This window comes from Trifolium pratense, linkage group LG1 (assembly GCF_020283565.1).
Source record: "Trifolium pratense cultivar HEN17-A07 linkage group LG1, ARS_RC_1.1, whole genome shotgun sequence".
NCBI classification, from domain to species: Eukaryota; Viridiplantae; Streptophyta; class Magnoliopsida; order Fabales; family Fabaceae; genus Trifolium; species Trifolium pratense.
The window spans coordinates 398,827-422,638 of record NC_060059.1 but is presented as its reverse complement, the minus strand read 5'-3'; the positions used below and the strand labels follow the sequence as shown (position 1 = coordinate 422,638).

The following is a 23,812-nucleotide window of genomic DNA, read 5'->3' as shown; positions in this document are numbered from 1 at the left end:
TATGATCTAAAATTTGGATAAAATAAGTTAAATTTTAGTGTATATATAATTTTTGTTGATGAAGTACGGTAAAGATCAAAATTTCACCATTTAAAATGAATAATTAAAAAATCTCTAATTAGAATTTGGACTCATGTAAATTTGTAACGTACATACCAACTCAAATACTATGTTGATGATGTAGCGCAATCTTATTTTTATGGAAATGTGAAAATTTGTTTATACTTTATAAATGAAATCGAAAATAAATTGGTAATTTAGTGCAAACAAAAAAGATGGATATATAAAATAAAAATAAATAAAAAGAAGGGTAATTAAATTAATCAGGGGGATACTTTTTGATTTAAAATAAAAAAAAATAAAAAAATAAAAATCTGGGGGGTGGCCGAATGTCTACTCTATATTGGACAAATACATCATATCATATCCCTCACTCACTCACCCTACAGCCTACAATACAATACAATCATCGAATCCAAAATTTATGTGGGCGAAAAACAAAACCAATTATTAATTATTATTATTATTATAATTATTATTAAGGGAAAAAGAATAGAATAGAGTGATCGATTAGATTTGATTTGGTGCGTTGTTGTTGTTATTGCGTATGGTGAATGAGTGAGTATTGAAGAAGAAGAAGAAGAAGAAGAAGAAGAAGAAAATAATGGAAGATTCAAGAGGAGAAGAAGAGAAGATTGAAGAATCAGTGGGTAGCGTATTGGAAGAAGCAAAAGAGCTTCAAGATTCAATCTCAGCTCACATCTCTAAAACTAATAGCGACGAACAGCCACTTCGACAAAGATCCCTTCGTCTCGACTCTAAAATTCATTCACTTCGTTCTTCTCTCGATTCTCTCCTTTCAAATAAACTCATCAATCCATCACTTGCCGATAAGGTATATTCTATATTCTATTCTTCTTCTTGTTCAATTTCTCAATTTGCTAATTCATTCATTCATTTCTCGCTCGATCCATTCACAGTTAGATGAAGATTTACAAAGAGCCAGATGTATCATTGTTGATGGAGATGCTTCTTCTCTCCTTCCAGGACATGCTCAGGGTAAGTTTCTCAGAATGTTTTTGGGTCCTATTAATGTTCGTGCCTCTCGCAAAGATGTTCAGCTCAAGGTCAAAGAGGAATACAACAGTTACAGGGTGGGTAATTTCCGTTTTCCTTTCTACTCTCGCAAGTATGTCAATTTTTAAATCTCACTCTTTTTAGGAATATACATAAGCACTGCCCGGGGCGGCCAATGGTTAAGCATTTGTAACAAAAACATATGGATGGAATATATACATACCAAGTGTTTGTTTCATTTCAAATAAACTATATTCATCATATCAAACTCCACTTTGTTTTAGGCCATCCTAGATATTGCCCTGCCATTAAAACGCTCTAGGTGGGTGGATAGCAGATTGATGCCACTATACCAAAGACATGCAAAGTTTAAGGTTTACATAGTCTAGACAGCAGTAGATCTAACACAAATTACAACTAGATGGGTAGCCATGACATGAGAGGAATCAAATCCACCATCACCTACCGTGATGCTTAACAGGCATGACGGCTGCTTTGTCAAAAGTCAAAACGTGACATCATGATCTCGCAATAGCACCGCTATATCCCACAATTAACTACCTTGTTCTGCAAACACACACGCACACACACAACGTTTCTGAAACTTTTATGAAAATGACACGTCTTTTGTTCAGGATAGAACTGCTCTGCTATTCCTGATTTTTCCGGCAGCACTTCTTATTCTAAGATCTTGGCTTTGGGAGGGATGCTTGCCGGCTTTCCCAGTACAGATTTACCAGGTACTTTCTTTTAAACCCTTCTTGCTTGATGTATGTGCTGTTAGTATTTACTTGTTTACATGAAATATATGTCTACAACATGTCATTGAGTATTACCATCTTTCAGGCCTGGCTGCTATTTCTTTACACTGGTTTGGCATTGCGAGAGAACATATTGAGAGTAAATGGAAGTGATATTCGTCCATGGTACAGTCCTCAAACCCTTTTCATTTGGGTTTTTAATAGTATGTATTTTAGTCATATATATTTATGTAACAATAATGGACTGCGTTAATTAATGGGTAATAGAGCCTGCCTTCATTCTGTGCTCAGTCTTCGTTGTTGTTTAATCACGCATGTTCAAATTGTATAACTTAATCTCTTCTATATTCAACCATTCAAATCCTACAACTCGATTTATGCTTTCGAGGATATTACATACATTATTGAATTAGTTGGAATGGGTGTTACAGTTTCATAATGTTACAGTTTCTTCCCAAATTTATTGATGTTACAGTTTCTTCCCAAATTTCCTGATGTTACAGTTTTGTAAGCATGGCCGAAACAACGACTAAATTGATGCCTTTGTTTTAAACTGTTTCTGTTTTTGAGGTTTTGGTAGTGAGGAGAATGTGCTGTTTGGGAACTGTTTTATTGGTTGGTCATTGGTGTTTCGTTAGGACAGGGTTTTTATTTTTTAAACAAGGTTAGGACAGGCTTGTTTCTTAACTTATTTGAGGTTTTTTTTTTTTTTTTTTTGTGGATTCCTTTGGCTATTTTTCAAAGCAATTAGTCCACTTTTTTTAGCTCATTTCTTCTTTTTATGTTTTTCTTAAAGAGGACATCTTTCCTTTATAATCTTATAAGAGAATTATAATCGACACCCCTTGGTTCCATATTAGATTGAGTACAAATAAGGGGAGGGGAATTTTTTATTTGGCCTGCTAAAATTGTCATCCTTGTAAAGCGTGATCGGATGGGGGTGAGAGTTGAGATTATCATTCCTTTTTTTACATGGGATAACATTGTTTGGCAAATAAACTCTTTTTTTTTTAAACGATTTGGCAAATAAACTTACTATACGGTTATAGGTGGATATACCATCATTATTGTGCCATGATAATGGCCCTTGTGAGTCTCACTTGGGAAATAAAAGGACAACCAGACTGTGCAAAAAAGCAGGTTAGTATTCTTTCCCCGAGCATTAGCTTTTTCTTTTTGATGATAATATGCATCTATCATATATGTCTCCATAATGCGTGCAGAGAGGTGTACAACTTTTCCTACAGTGGGCTATGATGCAAGGAGTCGCAATGCTTTTGCAAAATAGATATCAACGGCAAAGACTTTATACTCGTATTGCATTGGGAAAGGTGCCACTATTAAATATTATATTTTACTTGCTTTCTTTTTCTTTTGTAGTTATATTTTACCTTCACATATCACATGCTTTTTCCGGCATCATGCCTTGTCTATTCAATTCCCAAGTCTTTGACTCGCTATTTAGTGTTATTTTAGTGTAGTCATAACTCCACAGTTTTTTATATAAACTTGATTAAACTCATATTTTTCCCTATGGCATTAATTTTACAGTTAACTCTCTCCAAGCATATTTGATTGGAAATAGATATGTAGTTTTGATTCTCGTTTTTCTCTGAATTATAGGCTAAGAGGATGGATGTTGTATGGGGAGAAACAGCTGGTGTGGACGGCCAACTGTGGTTGCTGTGTCCCATACTTTTCATATTGCAGGTAACTACACTGCATGGCTACTTACAATATATGTTAGTTACTTATATACAAAATCAAAGGGACTAAAACCATTTGGAAAAAACTAGAGGCACCAAAGTCGTACTCATACATAGCTCAAACTAGAGATATCAAAATTGTTATCAAGCCTACGTTTTTTGGTGTTAGTACTTAGTATGATGCTTCTTGTGTGCAATATTCATCTTCCTTTAATATTGTTGATTTGTCTTTCATAAATTCACTGTGAGTGATGGTTAATTAGTTGAGACGCATATATCATGTGTCAATATGGTTCCATAAGATCGTGTGGTATCCTGGAAAAGTGTGACCCTTTCATTCATATACATGCTTTCAAATTTTTTGTTCTGACATTGTATGTTATTTAGTGTTAATTTGCTAAAATTGAATTATCTGATTTCTTCGCGTTTTGGAAATCACCTAAACATGAAAAAGCTTGGATAATCATGATCTGTATTTCTGATCCTGTCTTTATTCAGGGATTTGAGGCATATGTTGGACTATTGTTGCTCAAAACTGCATTTGTTGGGGTGGTTTCTGAATGGCAGGTACAAGTTTGCTCCTGCTTGCTTTTTTACTTCATAATTTGACTAGAAGGAACACATGAAAATGAATCCAATTCCGGTGATATTGTTTGTTACGTAAACTAGCCTTGTAATGAAAGTAACTCTTTGGTTGGGCAGGTAATATTTTGCGGTCTCCTGTTGGTCATAATGGCCATTGGGAACTTTCAAAATACTGTACAGACTCTGATGGTAAAGTCAAGATTTAAGGCAAAGATGAGAAGAACCAGGAGCAAGCAGAGTCTGAATTAGCAAGTTGCGACTTCTTGAGCTTTTGATAGGATCAGGATTTTTTTTTTTGCTCACTTTTAAGTTTTGACCACTGTGCATGTCTAGTGATAATTTTTGGTTTTGTTGTAGCATCAAACATTTAATGCGTCTAAAACGTAAATTTGGATTCTGATTTTTTTTTCTTGACAAAAGGATTCTGATATTTATAAGCATATTGTTTTACAAGTTCTATTTTCCACTCTTTTGGATCACCATACTTGTTCCCTGAGGTTGATGATTGAATCTTCTGGTCTCATCTCCTCTCCTCTATTTTTAAATTATTTAAGTAATTTGCTGACTCAAGCGTAGAGGGAAAACATTGATATGCATTTTGTGATCAACTGAGGATTTAAACTATAGACGGAAAGTTTTTCCCGTTTCCGCAAGTTGTAAGGGTACTAGTTTTCAACCAACGGTATAATTGGCTAGGTATGATATGCACCTTTGATTTTGGTCATTATATTGCATTGCTCTTCAACAAAAATATCAATCATTCTTAACGGAAATGCAATGCAAAATGAACTTGTGCACTCTATATGCAAAGTGAGAAACTTTGAAGTTGTTATATTTGACGTAAAAAGTGTTTGTGCAATGACTTAAGTAAATAAATAAAATTAAGTTGAGTTTTCATTTCATATATGTCGCATTTTAGGTTTTCTTTCTTTCTTTCTTTTCCCTTCCTTATAATAGAAATTCAGGGTAAAGGAATTGTGTCCTCGTTCAAGATAAAGAAGACCTCAAAGCTCAACGAGCATTTACGAAGTTATTACATTTACATTCTTTCAAAGGTAGTTCAGAAATCTATCATGCAATTAGGACTAACCAAAGCTTAATAATTTGAGACTGACTTAATTTTAGGATAGTGAAGTATCATTTTAGATGTATTTGTAATTTGAGATGGTAAACTATCCTTTTGAATATGCAGTATGAACTTATTTAATTTCGTGAGGGATGTATTTGTATTTGATGTTGTATGAATTTATTTTATTTAAATGCAGTATGGATGTATTGTGAAGTTGTTTGAAAATGTAGGGAGTCGAAATATTAATTTATTTATTTATTTTAATTATATTTTTAGACAACACAATCAACTCAACTCAACCAAACCAAACTAATTATTCCCAACATAGTACTATTTTTCTTCAAAGAAAAAAGTACTATTTGTGTTTTTCCTCTAGTGTATAAAAAAAAGGGTGTACGGAAGGTCTGAAATTCTGAAACAAACCTACGTAATGAGATGCGATCCTAAGAAAATGGAAGTACAAGTACTCGTAGAAGAAGAAGGAGATAAAAACGGCCAAAGCCAACGCATAGGGAAAGATAAAGAAAGAAAGGGTCCCAACTAACTCCCGACCAAAGACCAATTCCTACTAACGAATAAATAACAGTTGGCTTGGCCACATAGAAAGAGAGATAGAGATACCTTCTCCCATCATCATCATTTCCTTTCCTACCAAGCCAAGTAAACAAATTCAAAATATCCAAATAAACAATACATTTACTATTTCATTCATTATTTTAGTTGAGTAAAAGTACCCAAATTTTAGTACTATTAAATGAATACAAAAAATCAAATAAGTATATATACTTGTAAAGGAGTAATAGTAATCATAGTCAAAAGTCACCCTGAGTTTAACTCAATTGGTAGAGACATCAACATTTTATATGCAAGAGCCAAAGTTCGAACCTCGAACATTCCACGTATGACGTATCTATCTTTAAAGGTGAAATTTCAAGCCACTAGACTATCTGATTAAAAAAAGAAGTAATGATAGTCAAAATAAAAGTAATATTTATTTGGTAAAAAATAAATTAAAGTAATATTTATGTTTTTGGTAAAAAATGATGAAGTAATAGCCGTGATACTTATTGGAAAAAATGATATGCATAATTTGAATTAATTTTATATTAACATCTAGAAAAAAACATAATTATAATATAAAAATTCACAGCTTCTTCAAAAAAAAAAATATATAAAAATTCATAATTTTTTTTTTAAATAACTCAACAAGTTGATCCGGTTGATAAATGATTTATATTTTAAAATAGTTGAAATTCAACTAATTTTAAAACCAATTTTAATCGGTTGATAAAAAAAAACTTATTTTGATCGTGGTCGAAATTCCACTTGCTAAACACTAAAATTTTTTATTGTTTTTTTTTACTACCAAGAATGCTTATTGAATATTAGTATAAAATTATTTTATGCATAAATTATATTTTAATTAAAAATTAAAAAATAAATTGGTCAAAGTGTTAATTTTTTTTTTTTTGGTAAATGGTCAAAGTGTTAATATTAAATAGATAGATAGTAATCAAGAGTAAATGGAAAAATTGGGTTAAAAAACATAAATTTATCTAATGCTCCACAAAATTTTGAATGAAGATGAATTATTACAGTTTAATTAAATTGTGATTAATGTTTAGTCAAAAAAAAAAAAGTGATTAATGTGTAATAATCCGGAATGAAAGGGTGTTGTGCGCGTAGCTTGGTTTGTCAACCGGATGATCCAAAAAGCACAACGCATAACCCACCTGGCTTTCACACACTCTCTCTCTCTCTCTGCATAACATAAACATAAACATAAAGTCATAAGCATAAATTCTGAAACAAATGAAACCCTAGTTAGCTACGCTACGCTACGCTACCGTGTTTGCGTTTGCAAGGTATATTTTCTATTCATTCATTCTTTTTTATTTACCTTTTATTTCGCTTCTAATTTTGGTTAACCTATCTCTCTCGTTTCTATTATTTCTATCATTCTTTCTTTCCTTTTCTCTTTGCTTTTGCCTCTTCATTATTTTTTTTGGGCTTTTTTGGGTGTTCTGCATTTTACCGAATCCGATTTTGCCTCTTCTTTTTTTGGATTCGTGTTTAATTTCTTTTTCTCTTTCTCTTTTGATGGACCACCGCAGAGACCCTCACCATCGTCCTTCTCATTTGGTATGTTATGTTTCGATCATTCTTATGTCAATTTCGTTTTCTGTTGTTGCTTGCTTGCTTGCTTGCATGTACCTCTAATCAATTTCATCATCCATTATTTATTTATTTAACAATTCCTTTTCAATGATTCATCCTTTAGGGGCTGGCTAAATTACCTTTTCATTTTCTAATTCTACAATTAACCTCCTGTCGGAAATCTGCCATCAATTGATTACATTTTGAATTACAAAATATTGTATGATTTTTTAAACAATATTTTGTTGTTTATGCTGCCATCTAGGTGTGAATTTCGGCACAACTATTTTTTTTTTAAGGATTTGGTGCAACTTTTGTGGTCTCAGCTCATAAAATTTATGCTTTTACCATTTGGATGTATTCGTTATTAATTATTAACTTCAATGAATAAAGTTATAATCGGATAACAACGGGGAATGAAGCCATAATTGTTAATTGTTATTTGGGAAATGGACATTTATTATAGAGATATGTTAATGATACCGGTTTGAGTAATTTCTAAATCAGTTAGTTTGATTATCGAATGACGTCATGTTTTGGATATTTACGCGTCTTGTGACGTTATCATGTAGGCGCATGCTGCTACTCCTGATTACTTTGTCTCTACTTACAAAGACGATATCTATTTGAGGAAGAGAACAAGGATGCGTCGTTGGCTATGCTGCACTTGTCAGGTGGAGGAGTCTTATCCATCAAATGAAAATGAACACCTGAAAAGCCCAAGGAGTTTTGGAGAAGGTCAGTTCCTTAATTTAATCCATGGCTGTAGTCTAATTACTCCAGAAAGAACCAAAAATAAACCATAAAAAGTATCAAGAGGAGAGCTGTTAATTGCCAGCCATTTTATTTTAATACACCACTATGTCTTCTGTTTATTTCATCAAGCTGTAGTCGATTCAACATTTAGATTTCATTTTACCTCATATATATTAAACGTTTTTTCCTTATAAATACTTCAATTATATGGAGTTCAAAATGGCACTGCCCTCATAGTTCAACATATCAGATAGATGTATTGGGTCATTTCTTGATTAAGATTCCTTATGTTTTGTATTTTATTTGCTTTAGGCAACCAAAAAGGCTCAAGGGGGTCAGCTCCTGCCAAACCTGAAACACAAAAGGCACCACCACCTATCGAAGTTCCAGCATTATCCTTAGATGAGCTGAAGGAGAAAACTGACAACTTTGGGTCAAAGGCATTGATTGGTGAAGGGTCGTATGGGAGAGTGTATTATGCAACATTAAACAATGGAAAAGCTGTGGCTGTGAAAAAGCTTGATGTTTCTTCTGAACCCGAATCAAATAACGAGTTTCTTACCCAGGCATTTTTCTTCTATCAGCTAAACAAACTGTATATATATATATATATATATATATATATATATATATATATATATATATATATATATATATATATATATATATATATATATATATATATATATATACATGGGAAGTCTGTTGATTCCTGCATGGTTATTTTCAGTTTATTAGCTTTCTCATTCAGTATTTCCTATTTCAGGTTTCCATGGTCTCAAGATTGAAGAATGACAATTTTGTTGAGTTGCATGGATACTGTGTTGAAGGAAATCTTCGTGTACTTGCATATGAGTTTGCTACTATGGGCTCTCTTCATGACATTTTGCACGGTAAGTAGATTCATATAATTTCTTCACTTATATTTCGTTTTATATAAGAAGTTCCATCGGTAATTTGGGTTGGCTTTCTATTACAGGTAGAAAGGGAGTTCAAGGGGCACAACCAGGGCCAACTCTTAACTGGATGCAGAGAGTTAGAATTGCAGTTGATGCAGCAAGGGGATTAGAGTATTTACATGAGAAAGTTCAACCATCAATTATACACAGGGATATCAGGTCAAGCAATGTGCTTATCTTTGAAGATTACAGAGCTAAGATAGCTGATTTTAACCTCTCTAATCAGGCCCCTGACATGGCTGCACGTCTTCATTCTACCCGTGTATTGGGAACCTTTGGGTATCATGCTCCAGAGTAAGCTTCCATAAGCTTATAGCTTTGAATTTAATTTATATCTCTATGTGCATATTTTTTGCTCTAAGAATTCATTAAAGTGGCACTGTCATGTGTATAAATTGTGTATGGTATCTTCTATCTTGTATTCTTTTTCTAAAATGATTTTATGGAAACCGAATTGGTATCATTTCCCTGCCGAGTTTTTCTTTTTTAATGTTAAATTTATTGGTTTCTCGTCTAAACTTGCCTTTGTTAGATTTTATTTTGTTGATTGGCTCTTAGCTTATGTTTTGTTGCCAAACTTTGCAGATATGCCATGACTGGTCAGTTAACTCAAAAAAGTGATGTCTACAGTTTTGGCGTTGTTCTTCTTGAACTTCTTACAGGTAGGAAACCCGTTGATCATACCATGCCTCGAGGACAGCAAAGTCTTGTCACATGGGTCAGTTTACCTTCTTAATCTCATACCTCATCTCTGCCCAATTTCAATTATTTACCAATGGTTGCCTGTGTAGATATTTCATTGACAGATGTATATATTTTTGTAGGCTACCCCAAGATTAAGTGAAGATAAAGTGAAACAATGTGTGGACCCAAAACTGAAAGGAGAATATCCCCCAAAAGGAGTTGCTAAGGTAACACACACTCTCTCTCTTTCCCTTTACACGCACACACATGTAATACTTGTCGGATGGGCCTTGGATCTTCTATTCTGAGCTCGGTTTTAACAATGAATATCGTTGATTGATCGTGCAGCTCGCAGCTGTAGCAGCACTGTGTGTGCAATATGAAGCTGAGTTTAGGCCTAATATGAGCATTGTTGTTAAAGCACTCCAACCACTTTTGAAGGCTCCCGCACCTGCACCAGAAACTTGAAGGAGATTCAAGTTAAAAAGCTTTTCTTGAGTTTCTGCATCTTCTCCACAGTTTGAGTCAGATATTATCAAATACTGCAAATAATAATATATATATATATATAATATATATTTTTATTTTTGTTTGAGATTGGATGTGTAGGATTGGATTGGCTGGTTTCATGTCATTGTTAAATTCCATGTATTTCTGCTATTGCACTTTAATGCAGACGATTGTAGAGCCATATAGTGCGACTTTGGGTTGCGTGGTGGATATTTGTTTGGTAAATGTTGCTTGTCACTCAACGCTAATCCCCCCATATTCTTTATTTGTTTCTTGACTGAACTGGGATTTAAAGACCTATATTTGTTGGACTTATTATTTGTTTGTTTGTCTGTTCTTTTCTGTTATACGTTTACTGGGTTATAGTTCGATGTTGTGATTTTCTTTGTCATGTCAATTTACTTGTGGATTGGAGGAACGCAAGTTGGATCACTTTATAAAAGAAAAGGTGACAAATAATGTTCACGATTCTTTGGGTTATAATAGTTTCAGGATTCACATACAAGATGTGGTTTTGATTTTTTATATACTCTTCAGAATGTTAGCATTCTTTTTTACTCTTACTCGTCCAATGTTTGTTTAAGCACTTTTATAGTCTCCTTTTATAGAGGCGACTTCTTAGGCTGTGTTGTGAAGTATTTCACTTTTGAGCACTGTCCTTTATCAGGAAGGATTCATATAAGAGAAGAATGCATAAAAACATAACGTTTGAGGCTTTGAGCAATCTCCTCATTAACTAGAATAAACCGTGTTATTTCATTAATTTATAAAATTTAGTACTGATAGAAGCGCTTTGTTTATTCTCTTGTTAAAAAGATATAAGACTTGCAATAATCTTTTTAGAGCTTTCAAAAATTACTTTGTTTCTGGTTAAAATTGTAATAAATAGACGACTCGTCAGGCCGTCGGAGCGGGACTTTTCAGAAATAGGTACGTCAGCAGCAGCTCCCCAGCTAAACCCTGAATCTTGATCTATGATGATCTTTTTATTGATTTTGACGATTGCATCTCTCTATGTATGGAAAATGGGTGCTTCAGATCGGGAGTAATGGTAGCCACGGTGGTTTCAGTCTTTCACCCACCACCACCACCGTCCGGCAGCCACCGTCTCTCTCAGTCTTTCTCCCACCTTGTATTTCTCCCACCTTGTATTTATATCTTTCTCCGAGACTTCATTAGTGACTCTTGAGTTTCTTGTAAAAACCTTCATTGTCAACATTTTTTTTTATACTTCTCTAGGGACTCCTTGAATTTCTTGAAAAAAGCTTCATTGTCATTAACAAACCTAAATACCTACATCGCTGTCTCTTTTCTTCATCGTCAAACAACGACAATGAAGCTTTTTTATAGAGATGTGTTAATGACACTGGTTTGAGGAATTTCTAAATCAGTTTGAAATCCCTTTTAGTCATGATTTGGATATATTTATGCATCTTTTGTTTTTCCCTCTTATAAATACTTCAATTATATGGAGTTTGATTAGTTTTACGAATTCTTGCCAATTCTTTCATTAACAATATTTTCTCGTACGAACTTCATAGCAAGGGATGATCCAACATCCACGAAACATATTCATCATCAAGAGACCTAAAAAGTTATAATTAAAATTATACTTATACATACATCCCTCATTAATCATATATGAACATAAAGAACACTTACGGGTATAAAGAAATAAATCTTAAAAAATGCCGAACTTCTTTGCAAGGACAATCACGGTACTTTTCCATATCAAAATCCCATGCAATAGGAAAAATAATGGACTGCATAATCTCCCGCAGCTGCAACGCATCCTCCATAAATGTATGCGAATCTACCATTGAGTACCACCGCGCCTTCTAGGAAATGGATTGTTGAAGAAGAAAAGGGTTTTGCTGGTTTTCTGAAGAAAATGTTGAATTAATAAGTTGTTGAAGAAGAAAACCAAGGTTAAATTATGTTTAACTTTTGTAATACTTCAATTAACACTATTACTAACTTTAGATTTTAGATTATTATATTTGATTTGAACATGTTATTACACAAAGTGCAATATAGTTGTATGACTTGGGACTGGATGATTAAAATATTATGCAAAGGTATGTAAGAACCACTGAGATAAGAAGTGATTAAGTAATGCTTAAGAAAATGTTGTGGTTTGGCTTCAAAGTATTGAACAATGGGTGACTTTCAATTTCCTTTAGTTTTTTTATGGTTTTACTTTTTTTTTGCAGAGCCACCTATCGAAGTTCAACCTATAGGTAACCAAAACAAATCATGTTCAATGATAATCAATCAATGCATTTAATACAATTTTTTAAACTTTTCACAAATTAATTGCATAATTTTTAAGAGAATGTTTTTATTTTTGAATTCTTGACCCATTAATTTTTACTTTCCTAATTCTTCAATTAACACCATTAATATCTTTGATTGTTTATGTGTACGGTGATATTATGTTTACTACAAATATTATTTATGATGATATTATGTTGAAGCAACAAGTGTCTCTTTTTTGACAAAATTGCCCCTCTTAAGATGTATATCTGAGAATGAAATTTGTTGGAAAATATACTTCTAAATATTGTTCGAACAAAATTTATAAAACTATTAACTAAATACTCCCCCGTTCCAAATTATATAGAAAAAATCGCATTTTTTGTCTCAAATTATAAGAAAAAAGATTTCAAGAATGTTTTTTTTTTTTATTCTCATAAAATTGACTCACTCTTACAGTATTTTTTTATTTTTTTTTTACAAAACTCTTACTGTATTTTGTTTTGAGTTTTGACACACTTTAGCGTAAATTGTTTAGATTAGTGGCATGAGCCAATGGATTATAGATGGATAACGGCCCATTAGGGGCGAATGTAGAACTATAAAATGGGAACCGAAACTCATTTTAGAAGTAGAAACTATAAACCCCTTTCATTCATTCATTCATTCAAGATTTTTACACAGTGATGGCTGAAGTTGCCGTTTCCAACTCGCAAGAACACCCCGTCCTTGATGCCGCCACCGCCACCGCCACCGCCACCACCGGAAATGAAAAGATTTCATTTGCTGCTCCGCAAGAAGAACTCGATGGCAAGAAGAAACGCCTCTTGGAAGAACTCGAATCTGCTTTGGTCACTCCGATTCCAAAACCACCTAACTGCTTAGGGTTTGGAATTGAGGTGATTGACGAAACTGCATTGCTCGATTCCATTCCAAAGAAGAAGAACAATAATAATAATGGGAAACAATCAAGAAAAAGGCCTTCCAAGAAGATTCACAAGAAGAAGACCACTGTTACCACCGTCACTGAAGGAGGCTCTGAGATGAACAACAAGAAGAAGAAGTACTCTCGTGATGAGATGGAGGCTCTGAGGTTTGTGGATGTCTCAAAACAGCGCAATTTCTGGATAACAATATACGCTGCACTTCAATCTGCTTTCGCTGACGAGTATGATACCTTGGCTTCCAACAACCATCAGCCTCTTCCATTTATCCCCAACAAGAAACCGATTCTCACCGGTCAGTAATCTATTCTTCTTCATTTCTATTTCTTGTTACATCAAATTAATCCATTCTTGTAGTTGTTTCTTGCATGATCATAGCCCAACCGTGTGGTATAAAGCAGTGTTTTAAAAACCGGACCGGACCGGCCGGTTGAACCGGTTGAACCGCGAACCGGAGGGGTCACCGGTCTGGTCTGAATGTTGGACCGTGTATGTTATTGAACCGGTCAAAACCGGAAAAACCGGTCAAAACCGGTCAAAACCGATGAACCGGCGGTTTTGGAAAACCGGCGGTTTGAATGTTTTTTTTTTTTTCCTTTACCTAAGTCACAAAACGACGCCGTTTTATAATTTAAAAAAAACGAAGAAGAAGAAGAAGAAGGAAGAAATAGAAAGAAACAGAGCATAGTATACCAAAAAAAATAAAATAAAGAAACAGAGCAGAGGCATGGTGTGGATCGTTGAGAAGCTACAAAGGATAAAATATATTTCTGATTACCTTTCAAATAAATATTTATTAACAATTTGATGCATAACAAAGAAATAATAAAGAAAGGGAGAACAGATGGAAGGCAAAAATGAGAGGATAATATTCTGCGTATTAAGAGAATAAGAGGGAATAAGAGGAGGCAGCAGCAGCAGGAAGAAAGAGAAAACATGTTGTTTCCATCAAAATTTTAGGGTTTTTTAATATAATCTAAGGAGTATATTGGGCCTTCATAATAGCAACCTGTTTTCTTTCTATCTTGGGCCAATAACTTTGATAAATTAAATTCATAAATTAATAGTACCTATTATACAATTATATTAGAATTGAATGAGTCAATGAGCCTTACAAGATTATTAAAAAATGATAAAGACTAATAAATTATAATAATTAGTTTCTATATGGACTATGTCAAAAAAAAGAAAGTTTCTATATGGATCAAACTTATATACGGTTTCATATACACAATTTTTATTATGCTAGATATATGGGAAAATTATTTTTATTTAAAAATATATATTTTTTTTTATTTAAAAAATATAAATAACTACCTTTTTGTGAGAGGAACAGGAAAAACAACATCTAAAGAAATGCATATAAGTTTATTATAAAAAAAAAAAATGCATATAAGTTTTGTCCTTTCTATATTGAATAGATAAATACCTATTATAATCAATATAAAAAATACCTATTATACCTATTATAATAAATATTAATTTTTTTTCCTATGTTTTTTGTGTGTTTAATAACTCTACTAATACATTTTTTAGACAAGAAAATTGCAATTTTGTTATCATAATTTATTACTATGTCAATTGTTAAACTCTATAAATTTATGTTATTGTTTAAAACTTATTTTGATTTCTATTTTGTACTATTTTAATGTGTGATGACAATGTTTAAGATTTAAATTTAAGAACTTGTGACATTATGAGTTTATGAAATTTTTAAATTTTCATATTTTTTATGATTTTTTTTAACTATAGTCTATATATAGACCGGTTCAATAACTATATAGAGACCGGTTCATTCCATCGGTTTAATCCGTTTTAATCCGGTTTATCATGCGGTTCGACCAGTGACTTAGTGGTTCGACCAATGAACCAGTGACCCAGTGTCCTCGCCGGTTCGACGACCGGTCCGGTTTTTAAAACACTGGTATAAAGACTTGATTTTTTGTTTGTTTTGGGAATTGGGTATATTGGGGGTGTTGAGGTTGATCTAAGAAGCTTTTTTTTCTGCAAAGATAACAATCAATTCTTTCTGATTAAACTGTGTAAAACTCTATTTGTCTGATTTTTTCGTGTCCAAACTGTCTCTCCTGGTTGTTAGCTCATATTGTGTCAATTTGATGTTTTCTGATGGACAGGTGTGGGTGCTGCAAATGGAAGATGCAGATATATGAATGTCTTTGTCCATTGAACTTTGAAGAATGAGCAAAGGAAACCCCAGAAAGATCCACATTAGTTCACTATGTTCTAAATTTTTTGTACTTAGGCACTTGTTTCAGTTGCATAGTTACTTGTATAAAGTCACTGTACATGAAAAGTCTTGTGTTGTAGGCTTGATTGTAAATTTGAAAGACTACTTACTTAGGTCATACAGTAATAAGGATGCTTTGTTGTCCACTTTTGTATATTGAGATATAGTCAATTTTTCAATAAAAATTTCACTTTCCTTTCTACATTGTGTTTGAATGAGTACACTTTTTGCCTTGATTATTGATTTTACATGTGCTAAATTAAAATTTTATTCCTTCTTCAACCCGTCTACATATGTTGAAAGTTTTGTTATTGCTTTCAGGTGCAGTGTATTGTGGAAATATGGACAGTGGAAGTGTAAGTCCAGTTTCAGAAGAGTGCATTGAAGACGATGATAGTGAGGATGATTATGCTAGCATCCAGAGGCCTGCGTTTCAGGTAGATGGAGAACCTAATTTTGATTCTGGTCCACCAGAAGACGGATGGGAATATCTTAGGCGTGTCAGGTATTGTTGTAACTCTCATCTACCAATTGCTGATCATTTATTTTTGTTGTTCTGTGCTGCCTATAATAGTGATTCTCAATATTATTGTGGATGGGTCTAGCTCCTTCTTAAAGGTTTTGAGTAGGCACATACATCAAACTTATGGTGAACTTACAGTATTGTAAAACATCTAGTTAGTCTTGAAATTCAAAATGAAGACAAGTATTACAATCATTGTGGACATATTTTCTTGAAATTGTAAATAAAAAGTCTGAAGGTATTAATTCCTCCTCACAAATTTTATTATTAAGAAAGACAGGGTTCCAGTTATAAGTTATAACTTACAATTGCCAGTGGGTATTTACATTTTGTTTAAATTCCTTCAATCATTGTTCAAAGTATGTATACGGTTGTGAGCTCTGTGGGTTAAATTTTGGGAAATTATCTTGTGGGGATGGAATTGGAGACTGATTTCATGCAATGGTTTCCAAGAACACATTTAAAATACTAGCATTAGGGCAATAAGTTAAGCAACTTTGGTATAGATCTAGGTTTCTGGTTTGTTAAATGATGGTTAGTAGAAGAAACTTCACTGTTGCCTACCTCTAGTAGGAGAAATAACATGTTTCTTAAACTCTTTTATTGCTTAGGTGGGAGGCACATCAAATTCCTAAAGTGAAGGTATCCAAACTTGATAGAAGTAAACTTAATAAGGAACAAAGTCCTTATATGCCCCAGATTCCTGATATTGCCAAGTGTTCTGAGCATCTGTTACCGTTGAAACAGTGGGAGGATGTATTTCTTGAAGAATTTTCAGCACTAAGAGCGGTATGTTGTTCTAGAACTTATCTTCTTTTTTTTTTCTCTCCATTTTTCGTTTTCCTTCATTTTCATTTGGAATGATTGATGCTCTATGATAGAGTCTCATCTTTTTTTATTTATTAATTATTGTGGGATGCTAATTGAAGTTCTCGGTAACAAAATGTCCGGTTTGGGAGTGGCGTGTACTGATTTTGCTTTAATACTATATATGCATGTACTGATTTAGCACTTACCTTTGTTTCCTAATTTGTTATTCCAGAATCTGTCATGTCTTGATGAAGGTTCAAGTGCCATGCATTCTGGTAATCTACAATCTCTTCATTCGTCAAAGCTACCTGGCAATAATGTTGGAGTTGTGAACAGAGATGTGCTACTTTTTAATAACATGAGCATTGGTAAGGCTGATCAACCTTCTAACTTGACTGCTAAAGATGAGGATAGCACTGTGCCTATGGAGAATCCTGGATTGAAAACTTCCACAGATCAAACTAGCAGCAGCTGTGTCACTCCTCCCATGCTTTCTGCAATCCTAGGAATGGACTCTGTATCCCGAGTATCAATGCTGCTGAAACGAATTCGCCTGCTAGAGCCTGAAAACACCATCCCAAGAATTGAGTGCATGTGGCTTTTTGCTCTCTGTGCAGCAGTAGATGCTCCGCTAGATGCAGACACGTGCGCTGCTCTGAGGAGTCTGCTGCGGAAGTGTGCCTGCATCCGTGCTGGAAAGGCAGAACTGGATGACGAGGTTGTAATGCTGAATATATTGGCCACTATTTCGGGTAGATATTTTGGACAATCTGAAAATTGAATTCCCAGTTTGCAACTTTTTGAGGTCTTATGTTTTATATCTGGGATGGAGCCAAGAACATGTATGGTTATAATTTATCAGATGATGCATAAAATATACTGTATGGTTCTAAGGTTATAATTTATTAGATGATGCATAAAATATACTGTATGGTTCTAAGAGTTTATAAATATGTTTTTAATTTTTATTTTTTATATTGTACTAATGTAATCTTTTAATGAAGTTCTTTACAATTAAATTGCTCGACATTTAGCAAAAGGGGCTAGACTACCATTCTACCACATTTAGCGTTTGATACACTACGGATATGATTACCTCCGTCGGAGAAAACCTATAAGGCGGCTATAACTATAAGGAGAAAAAAAGTAGTAATACATGGGAATACCAACAGGTCTGACACACACTTGACATACTACATATAACAGAGAAATGGATTGCAGGGGTCCCTAAAACATGTGTTTATGTATTTTATAGTATCGTATTATGTATCTTATAAGCCCCTTAAATGGATCATCCTACTTTGATTATTCATTCTCTAGCTTTTGGGTAGGAAATAGGAATATCTTAGGCAGCCAAAAAAAGTGTACTTGACACAGAAAATATAATTTGAGATAAAAATGAAAATATAAGTCATAAGTTTACTTGACACAGCAAAATGTCATCAACAACTATTTTAGTGATGAGTAGTGTGTATTGAAGTTGAGTTGTTAAGAAATTGAATTTACTCGGGTGGTTAATGAGCTTTTCTTAAGATGTGAAATTTGATTTTTGGTTGAAAAATCAGATTTTAGTTATGGGTCTAGCTAACGAGTGTCCCCGGGGCACTCTTTAAGCATTCCATTTATAAAAACTTTTTATTCAAAAAGTTAAACATTACAATTTCCAATGCGTTGACTTTACGCATTCCGATAAAAATTCTATAAAAAGTTTTCTATTTAAGGACTTAAAGAGTGCCCCGGGGCACTATTTAGCATTTGCCTTTAGTCATTTGAGTGCACAAGTCTAGATTTGCGGAGGCCAAATGAATGGATGGATGAGATTGGGTGCAGGGTTAGTGAGTGTAGTGTCGTGTAGTGTAGTGTAGTGTAGTGGGGAGATGATAAATAAGACAAAATTGTGGCCGGTGTATTTAGTTGCTGCTTTGAGGAGACTTGGTTTACACACAGAAAAGCAATTACTTACTACTACATGATTTGATTATTGATTATTGATAATATCTCTCAATTCATCCATGTTGTTGTTTTCTTGTTCAACTCTTGTTCCTTCTCAACAACAATCATTCATAGTTTCCTCCTCTTCCTTTGTACGTCGTAGTCGCCGCCGCCGCAAACGTCAAAACAAACTCAAACACTCCTCAGAACCCAACCTCTTCTTCAGAACCACCCCCTATTCAGAACCCAAGCTCGAAACCGTCATAGACCTCCCTTCCTTCCATTCCAATGTTCGTCAATTCCTTTCCTCCGCCACAGATGCATATCACGATTTACAGACCCTATTCACTCTCGACGATAACCGCAAACTTGTCGTTTCATGTCGCCCTTCTACCTTACACTTCGTAGGAACTTCAGCGGTTTTCACCCTCCTCGTTTTTTCTGTTATGAGAGTATTGCTTCAATTGGTTTCTAGATTTGCGTGGTGGAGTCGAAACGCCTCTAGCAATAACAAGACTACTATGGTGCGTAGAGACCGTAGTCTTGGGGGAAAAGAGGTGGTTGTTGGATTGGGTCCAATTCATCACAATAATAATAATAGGAGCACCTCTGCATCATCATCATCATCATCATCATCATCATCATCATCATCATCATCATCATCAATTAAGCGTTCTTTGAAGATTAATAATAAGATTATGTCTCAAAGGAAATTGCCCAAATGGTGGCCAACTGTTAATAATAATAATAATAACAATAACGCCAATGCTTTTGATTTGGATGTCAATCAGCAAGACCAATACAAGACGGATGCTTACAGACTCGTTCGAGGTAATGATGATACACTTCTCAGCTTCATATATAATTTATATACTGTTTTCCTATCCTTTAATTCAACTTCATTTCCAGCAATTATCGACAGTAGAATGGCCGCACAAGACATCTCCCAGAACGATATCATTCAAGTTAGTTTTTTCTTTCCATCGTCTGATTTTTGTTGCTATCAGATAAATAACTATTTACATTGCTTAGCTCCATATTGCTTTTCCTTTACTGCCTTAGTAAGAAAACATTGCAGTGCAACTACATAGTTATTAAACTCAAAAACCTATTCCTTTTAGTCAGTATATTAACTGCCATAACCAAACGTCATACCTACCTAGGTTTTGTGTAATACTTTTTAAATGCAGGTGAAGCATTTGTCTAGTTCATCAGCATTCAATAATTAAAATACCATATTCCATGCTTTCTAATTCTTATATTGAACTGTGCATATAATAAAACCAGATTTGTTCTTTTACTCATGTGAACTTTCTGTATGCATCAACAGTTACGTCAACTGTGCAGAAATTCTGGTGTGAAAGTGTCTGTTGAACCAACAAATATGCGGGACTCCTTGTATCGAGCATCTGTTAATTTTGTTTTAGATGCTTGTAGCAGGTGTGATCTTCGATAGCCCTGCATTTGTATCTGTCCCTTTGTTTACTACTATTAGGTAGCAGCTGTTAATCATGCTCTATACTTCTGTTTAAATGATTATTTTGTTTATATTCAGTGCACCGACTTACTCTACTTCAGTTCATATTAATGGTGAGGATTCTCAACAATTCCTTGCTGGATTTGCTGAAAACATTGGCCTTGAATATGTTCGTGCCGCAACAATTGTGTCTGCAGCTGTGGCTGCACGCACACGCTCTTGTCTTTTGCAGGCTTGGGTAATATTCTTATTCTTTTTCTACAAGATTACATTATTGTAACTACTAGCATAAGAAAGACAGTTATATTTTCAGTTAGAATACTGTTTGGCTATCTATATTAGTTTCTGTTACTAGAAATATGCCCTAGATTCCTAAACCTTTCTTAAATGTTGTATGACATGATGAATGCCATTAAATTTGGTTACACAAATGAAATAATTAGATGGACACTAGTGATTACCTGAAAGTGTGTAACTCAATGCTTGAAGTATAGGCCTTCAATAACTCTTTCTCTACGAAGTTTATGTGTATCCTCTTAAATGCTCCATTAGAATTCATGATTTTTTGGTGTTTCTTCTATAGGCTCTGGAAATGCAAGGCAAACATGTTGAAGCTTTGGGAGAACTGTCAAAGATATGCCTACTTCTACGAATATTTCCTCCCGAGGAATCTTCGGTTTGTACCTTAAAACAATAATTTGCAAAAAATATCCGTTGAATTTCTCCAGTTCTCTCAAATGAATATGTACTTACTGTTCTATTTATTCCTCACTCAGTATGATAGGACTTGGGTTTAGTTGTCTCTTCACAGTTATCCTTTGTCAACATTGGCATTACCATTTACAATGTCTTGGCTATTAGATATTTGGATTCATATTTATCAGTTTTAGATATTTTAATGCTGTCAGTAAATGTAAATTCACCCATAATTGATAATTCCTATTGTATGCATGAATGGGGAGTGAATACTTCGCCGGGACAATTTGAGATAATGACACAAGTACCGTAATATAACCACTCATTGAAGTTATTCAATTTAATATTTTATGGTGTTGGAGAAAAGTATTTTTTTTATAGAAAGATAACATATGAAAGTTCGGGGAAGTGGTGAATAAGAAATCCTCTGTAGTATAGAGAACAAAACACATTGGGTTAAAAAAAGTAAAAGGTGCAACTAATCTGCTCAATCGCAATACATGTGTGAACTGGCCACTCCCTAGAGATAAGCATTAGATGTTACTTTGGATTAGTAGATAGAGGGACTTTTGTGCTTACCTATGCTGCTGCAGCCTATGATTTATGAAATGACTTGTTGCTTTCTAACAGAGCTTATTTTTGTGTCTCCTTGCAGCCTGAAATGGAGATGGTTAGTCGGGGACTAGAGAAACACTTGAAATTAGAACAAAGAAAACACCTTATGTTTCTCTTTGGTCAAGTTTGCAGCGAGGACAGTCATGGGATTGCAAGAGAAGCCCTTGGTTTGGTATGAATCTGCTAACCCTATTTTCTAGATCTTGTGCTAATGAATGCTTGCTGGCTTCATACATACAGTTCAATTGTAATATAATTGTATCTGGAACTAGCATGAGTTGTTTAAATCATTAGACGCAGTCATAATGAACCCTTCTGAAAAAATAGAATTTCCAGATTAGGTGTGATGATATGATACTATTAAGATTTTTTTGAGGAGTAAATATCGACATGTAACCATTACTTAAATGGTCTAGAAAGATTGAAAGTTTAATCTTTCTTAAAGAGTATTACCACATTGGATATGATGACACTACAAAGATTTTTATATGAGGGCCTCAGGGGTCAATCATGACATGTAACCATTACTTAAAGGATTTATTCATATAAACTGTCGGTGTAAAAAGTTTTTACACCGTCAATCAATCATAACCGTTAGATCATTACAAATCTTTGAATTTTATTATAACCACTAACGACATTGCGATGTGTTGACAGTGTCAACCATTTTGCACCTACAGTACACCAAAAATTATATTCTCGAATGGTCATGATTGAAAGTTTTTAACAGTCATACCATATGTACATTTATATTCGCGACTACTTGAAAAGTCAGTTTTGACATTAGATGTGCTATTGTGAGAGAAGACAAGCATAATAATGTGGATGTAATTATTGTTTTTTACACTTGTGTTTTTGAAATTTTGATTTACTCCCTCAATTTGCATGTGAGTTATCGTGTGTTGGTTTAGCTTCCAACTCTTTAATCTAATCCTCCTTCATTTGTGTAGATCCATTCTCAAAATCATGGCGCCGGTCAACTTGAAGACAACATAGCATAGCACCATGAAAGATAATATCTGCCTACATATACTTTAGAATGCATTATTCTTTTAGAATATTTTCTGTTTATGCAATAATAATATTTAGATGGTTGGTTTATTTTAGTGATGTATAATAATAATAATAATAATAATTTCTATTGAATAAAATAATAATAATAGTAATTATCATAATCATCATTAAAAGGTTTCTTCTTTTACACTTGAGTTTGTTATTAAAAATGAAACAAATAGTTTCCTACATTTGTTTTGTTAGGATTATTGAAAAGTAAGAGGAGAAAATGGTGATACTAATACCAACTTTGCCATAAAGTTGATCATGATTTGTTGTACTTTACACAAGAATGACATATATGATTAATAAGACAGGCAGATCCCAAATAGTATAAGGGGAAGATCCGTTTTAGTATATTTTTTGAATAACGTGAAACTGAGCCTTCATTTTGTTGGGGAGCTCTCTCTGAATGCAACAATATGCCCATGCCATGCTCTCTCTCTCTAGGACAATATTTCCATTTTAAATCTTTGTTTGCAACTTGATTTTTTAAGCTGAGTAGAGACTTTATTTTTCTTTTTAAAAATTAAGAACATTATTTTTTAAAATGATCTTAACGTGGATATCCAATATTTTGTCCATATCTTATTTATATTATTAGTTTAATTGTTGAAAGAAATATAAAGGATTTTTTTTTTTTGATCAAAGGAGAGAAAAGGAGATGATTATTATTATTATTTTTTTTTGTTACAAATAGTTTAATTGATGAAGGAAATATAAGGGATAGAAAGTGAAAGAATAAAAAGTTCAAAGGAGATGATTATTATTATTATTTAAATAGTAATTCATGTAATTTTGTGATTTGAAGAAATGAGAGTAAGGTAAAAATAATGAGAGCAACAGTAAAGATGGAGTAATGAATTATGGAAAGTGTCGGCATCTATTTATTTATTTATAAGAAGAAGAAGAAGAAGAATATTCTGATAATTGGTATATAAATAAATAAATGACTACTACTACTACACTAATAAAAGTAAATTATAAATTTTGG

At 33.5% G+C, this 23,812-nt stretch overlaps 4 protein-coding genes across 5 annotated transcripts; all 4 read left to right on the top strand.

Annotated features, from left to right (window-relative positions):
- Positions 1-425: 425 nt before the first annotated feature.
- LOC123908741 (transmembrane protein 120 homolog) lies at positions 426-4,588 on the top strand. Its single transcript, XM_045959462.1, has 9 exons — positions 426-895; positions 981-1,154; positions 1,713-1,817; positions 1,924-2,003; positions 2,888-2,978; positions 3,062-3,169; positions 3,462-3,548; positions 4,043-4,111; positions 4,247-4,588. The coding sequence occupies exons 1-9, from the start codon at positions 665-667 to the stop codon at positions 4,376-4,378; spliced, it is 1,077 nt and encodes a 358-aa protein (XP_045815418.1). The 5' UTR covers positions 426-664; the 3' UTR covers positions 4,379-4,588.
- Positions 4,589-6,895: 2,307 nt separating this feature from the next.
- On the top strand, positions 6,896-10,579 carry LOC123908726 (PTI1-like tyrosine-protein kinase 3). 2 transcript variants are annotated; one of them, XM_045959443.1, is made up of 9 exons: positions 6,896-7,063; positions 7,313-7,340; positions 7,928-8,093; positions 8,424-8,677; positions 8,878-9,004; positions 9,091-9,364; positions 9,656-9,788; positions 9,895-9,981; positions 10,103-10,579. In XM_045959443.1, exons 3-9 carry the CDS (start codon positions 8,000-8,002, stop codon positions 10,220-10,222), a joined length of 1,089 nt encoding a protein of 362 aa, XP_045815399.1. In that variant the 5' UTR covers positions 6,896-7,063; positions 7,313-7,340; positions 7,928-7,999; the 3' UTR covers positions 10,223-10,579. The 2 variants fall into 2 exon arrangements, with proteins under 2 accessions (XP_045815399.1, XP_045815407.1); XM_045959451.1 differs by lacking the exon at positions 7,313-7,340 and having other exon boundaries at positions 6,897-7,063.
- Positions 10,580-13,102: 2,523 nt separating this feature from the next.
- On the top strand, positions 13,103-18,084 carry LOC123908714 (gem-associated protein 2-like). Its single transcript, XM_045959437.1, has 4 exons — positions 13,103-13,759; positions 16,034-16,217; positions 16,847-17,024; positions 17,278-18,084. The coding sequence occupies exons 1-4, from the start codon at positions 13,207-13,209 to the stop codon at positions 17,824-17,826; spliced, it is 1,464 nt and encodes a 487-aa protein (XP_045815393.1). The 5' UTR covers positions 13,103-13,206; the 3' UTR covers positions 17,827-18,084.
- Positions 18,085-18,953: 869 nt separating this feature from the next.
- Positions 18,954-22,952, top strand: LOC123908691. The gene is made up of 7 exons (XM_045959407.1): positions 18,954-19,808; positions 19,887-19,942; positions 20,308-20,417; positions 20,533-20,692; positions 21,038-21,130; positions 21,806-21,937; positions 22,716-22,952. The coding sequence occupies exons 1-7, from the start codon at positions 19,058-19,060 to the stop codon at positions 22,764-22,766; spliced, it is 1,353 nt and encodes a 450-aa protein (XP_045815363.1). The 5' UTR covers positions 18,954-19,057; the 3' UTR covers positions 22,767-22,952.
- The last annotated feature ends 860 nt before the right edge of the window (positions 22,953-23,812 follow it).

Bases quoted from the DNA above. Each gene is read 5' to 3' on its own strand.
- LOC123908741 (XM_045959462.1), top strand. From the start codon at position 665: ATGGAAGATTCAAGAGGAGAAGAAGAGAAGATTGAAGAATCAGTGGGT. The intron at 1,818-1,923 runs GTACTTTCTTTT...ACCATCTTTCAG, and splicing joins TCCCAGTACAGATTTACCAG to GCCTGGCTGCTATTTCTTTA. The intron at 3,549-4,042 runs GTAACTACACTG...GTCTTTATTCAG, and splicing joins CCATACTTTTCATATTGCAG to GGATTTGAGGCATATGTTGG.
- LOC123908726 (XM_045959443.1), top strand. From the start codon at position 8,000: ATGCGTCGTTGGCTATGCTGCACTTGTCAGGTGGAGGAGTCTTATCCA. The intron at 8,678-8,877 runs GCATTTTTCTTC...TTCCTATTTCAG, and splicing joins ATAACGAGTTTCTTACCCAG to GTTTCCATGGTCTCAAGATT. The intron at 9,789-9,894 runs GTCAGTTTACCT...ATATTTTTGTAG, and splicing joins AGCAAAGTCTTGTCACATGG to GCTACCCCAAGATTAAGTGA.
- LOC123908714 (XM_045959437.1), top strand. From the start codon at position 13,207: ATGGCTGAAGTTGCCGTTTCCAACTCGCAAGAACACCCCGTCCTTGAT. The intron at 13,760-16,033 runs GTCAGTAATCTA...TATTGCTTTCAG, and splicing joins CAAGAAACCGATTCTCACCG to GTGCAGTGTATTGTGGAAAT. The intron at 16,218-16,846 runs GTATTGTTGTAA...TTTATTGCTTAG, and splicing joins GAATATCTTAGGCGTGTCAG to GTGGGAGGCACATCAAATTC.
- LOC123908691 (XM_045959407.1), top strand. From the start codon at position 19,058: ATGTTGTTGTTTTCTTGTTCAACTCTTGTTCCTTCTCAACAACAATCA. The intron at 19,943-20,307 runs GTTAGTTTTTTC...ATGCATCAACAG, and splicing joins CCCAGAACGATATCATTCAA to TTACGTCAACTGTGCAGAAA. The intron at 21,131-21,805 runs GTTTGTACCTTA...GTCTCCTTGCAG, and splicing joins TTCCTCCCGAGGAATCTTCG to CCTGAAATGGAGATGGTTAG.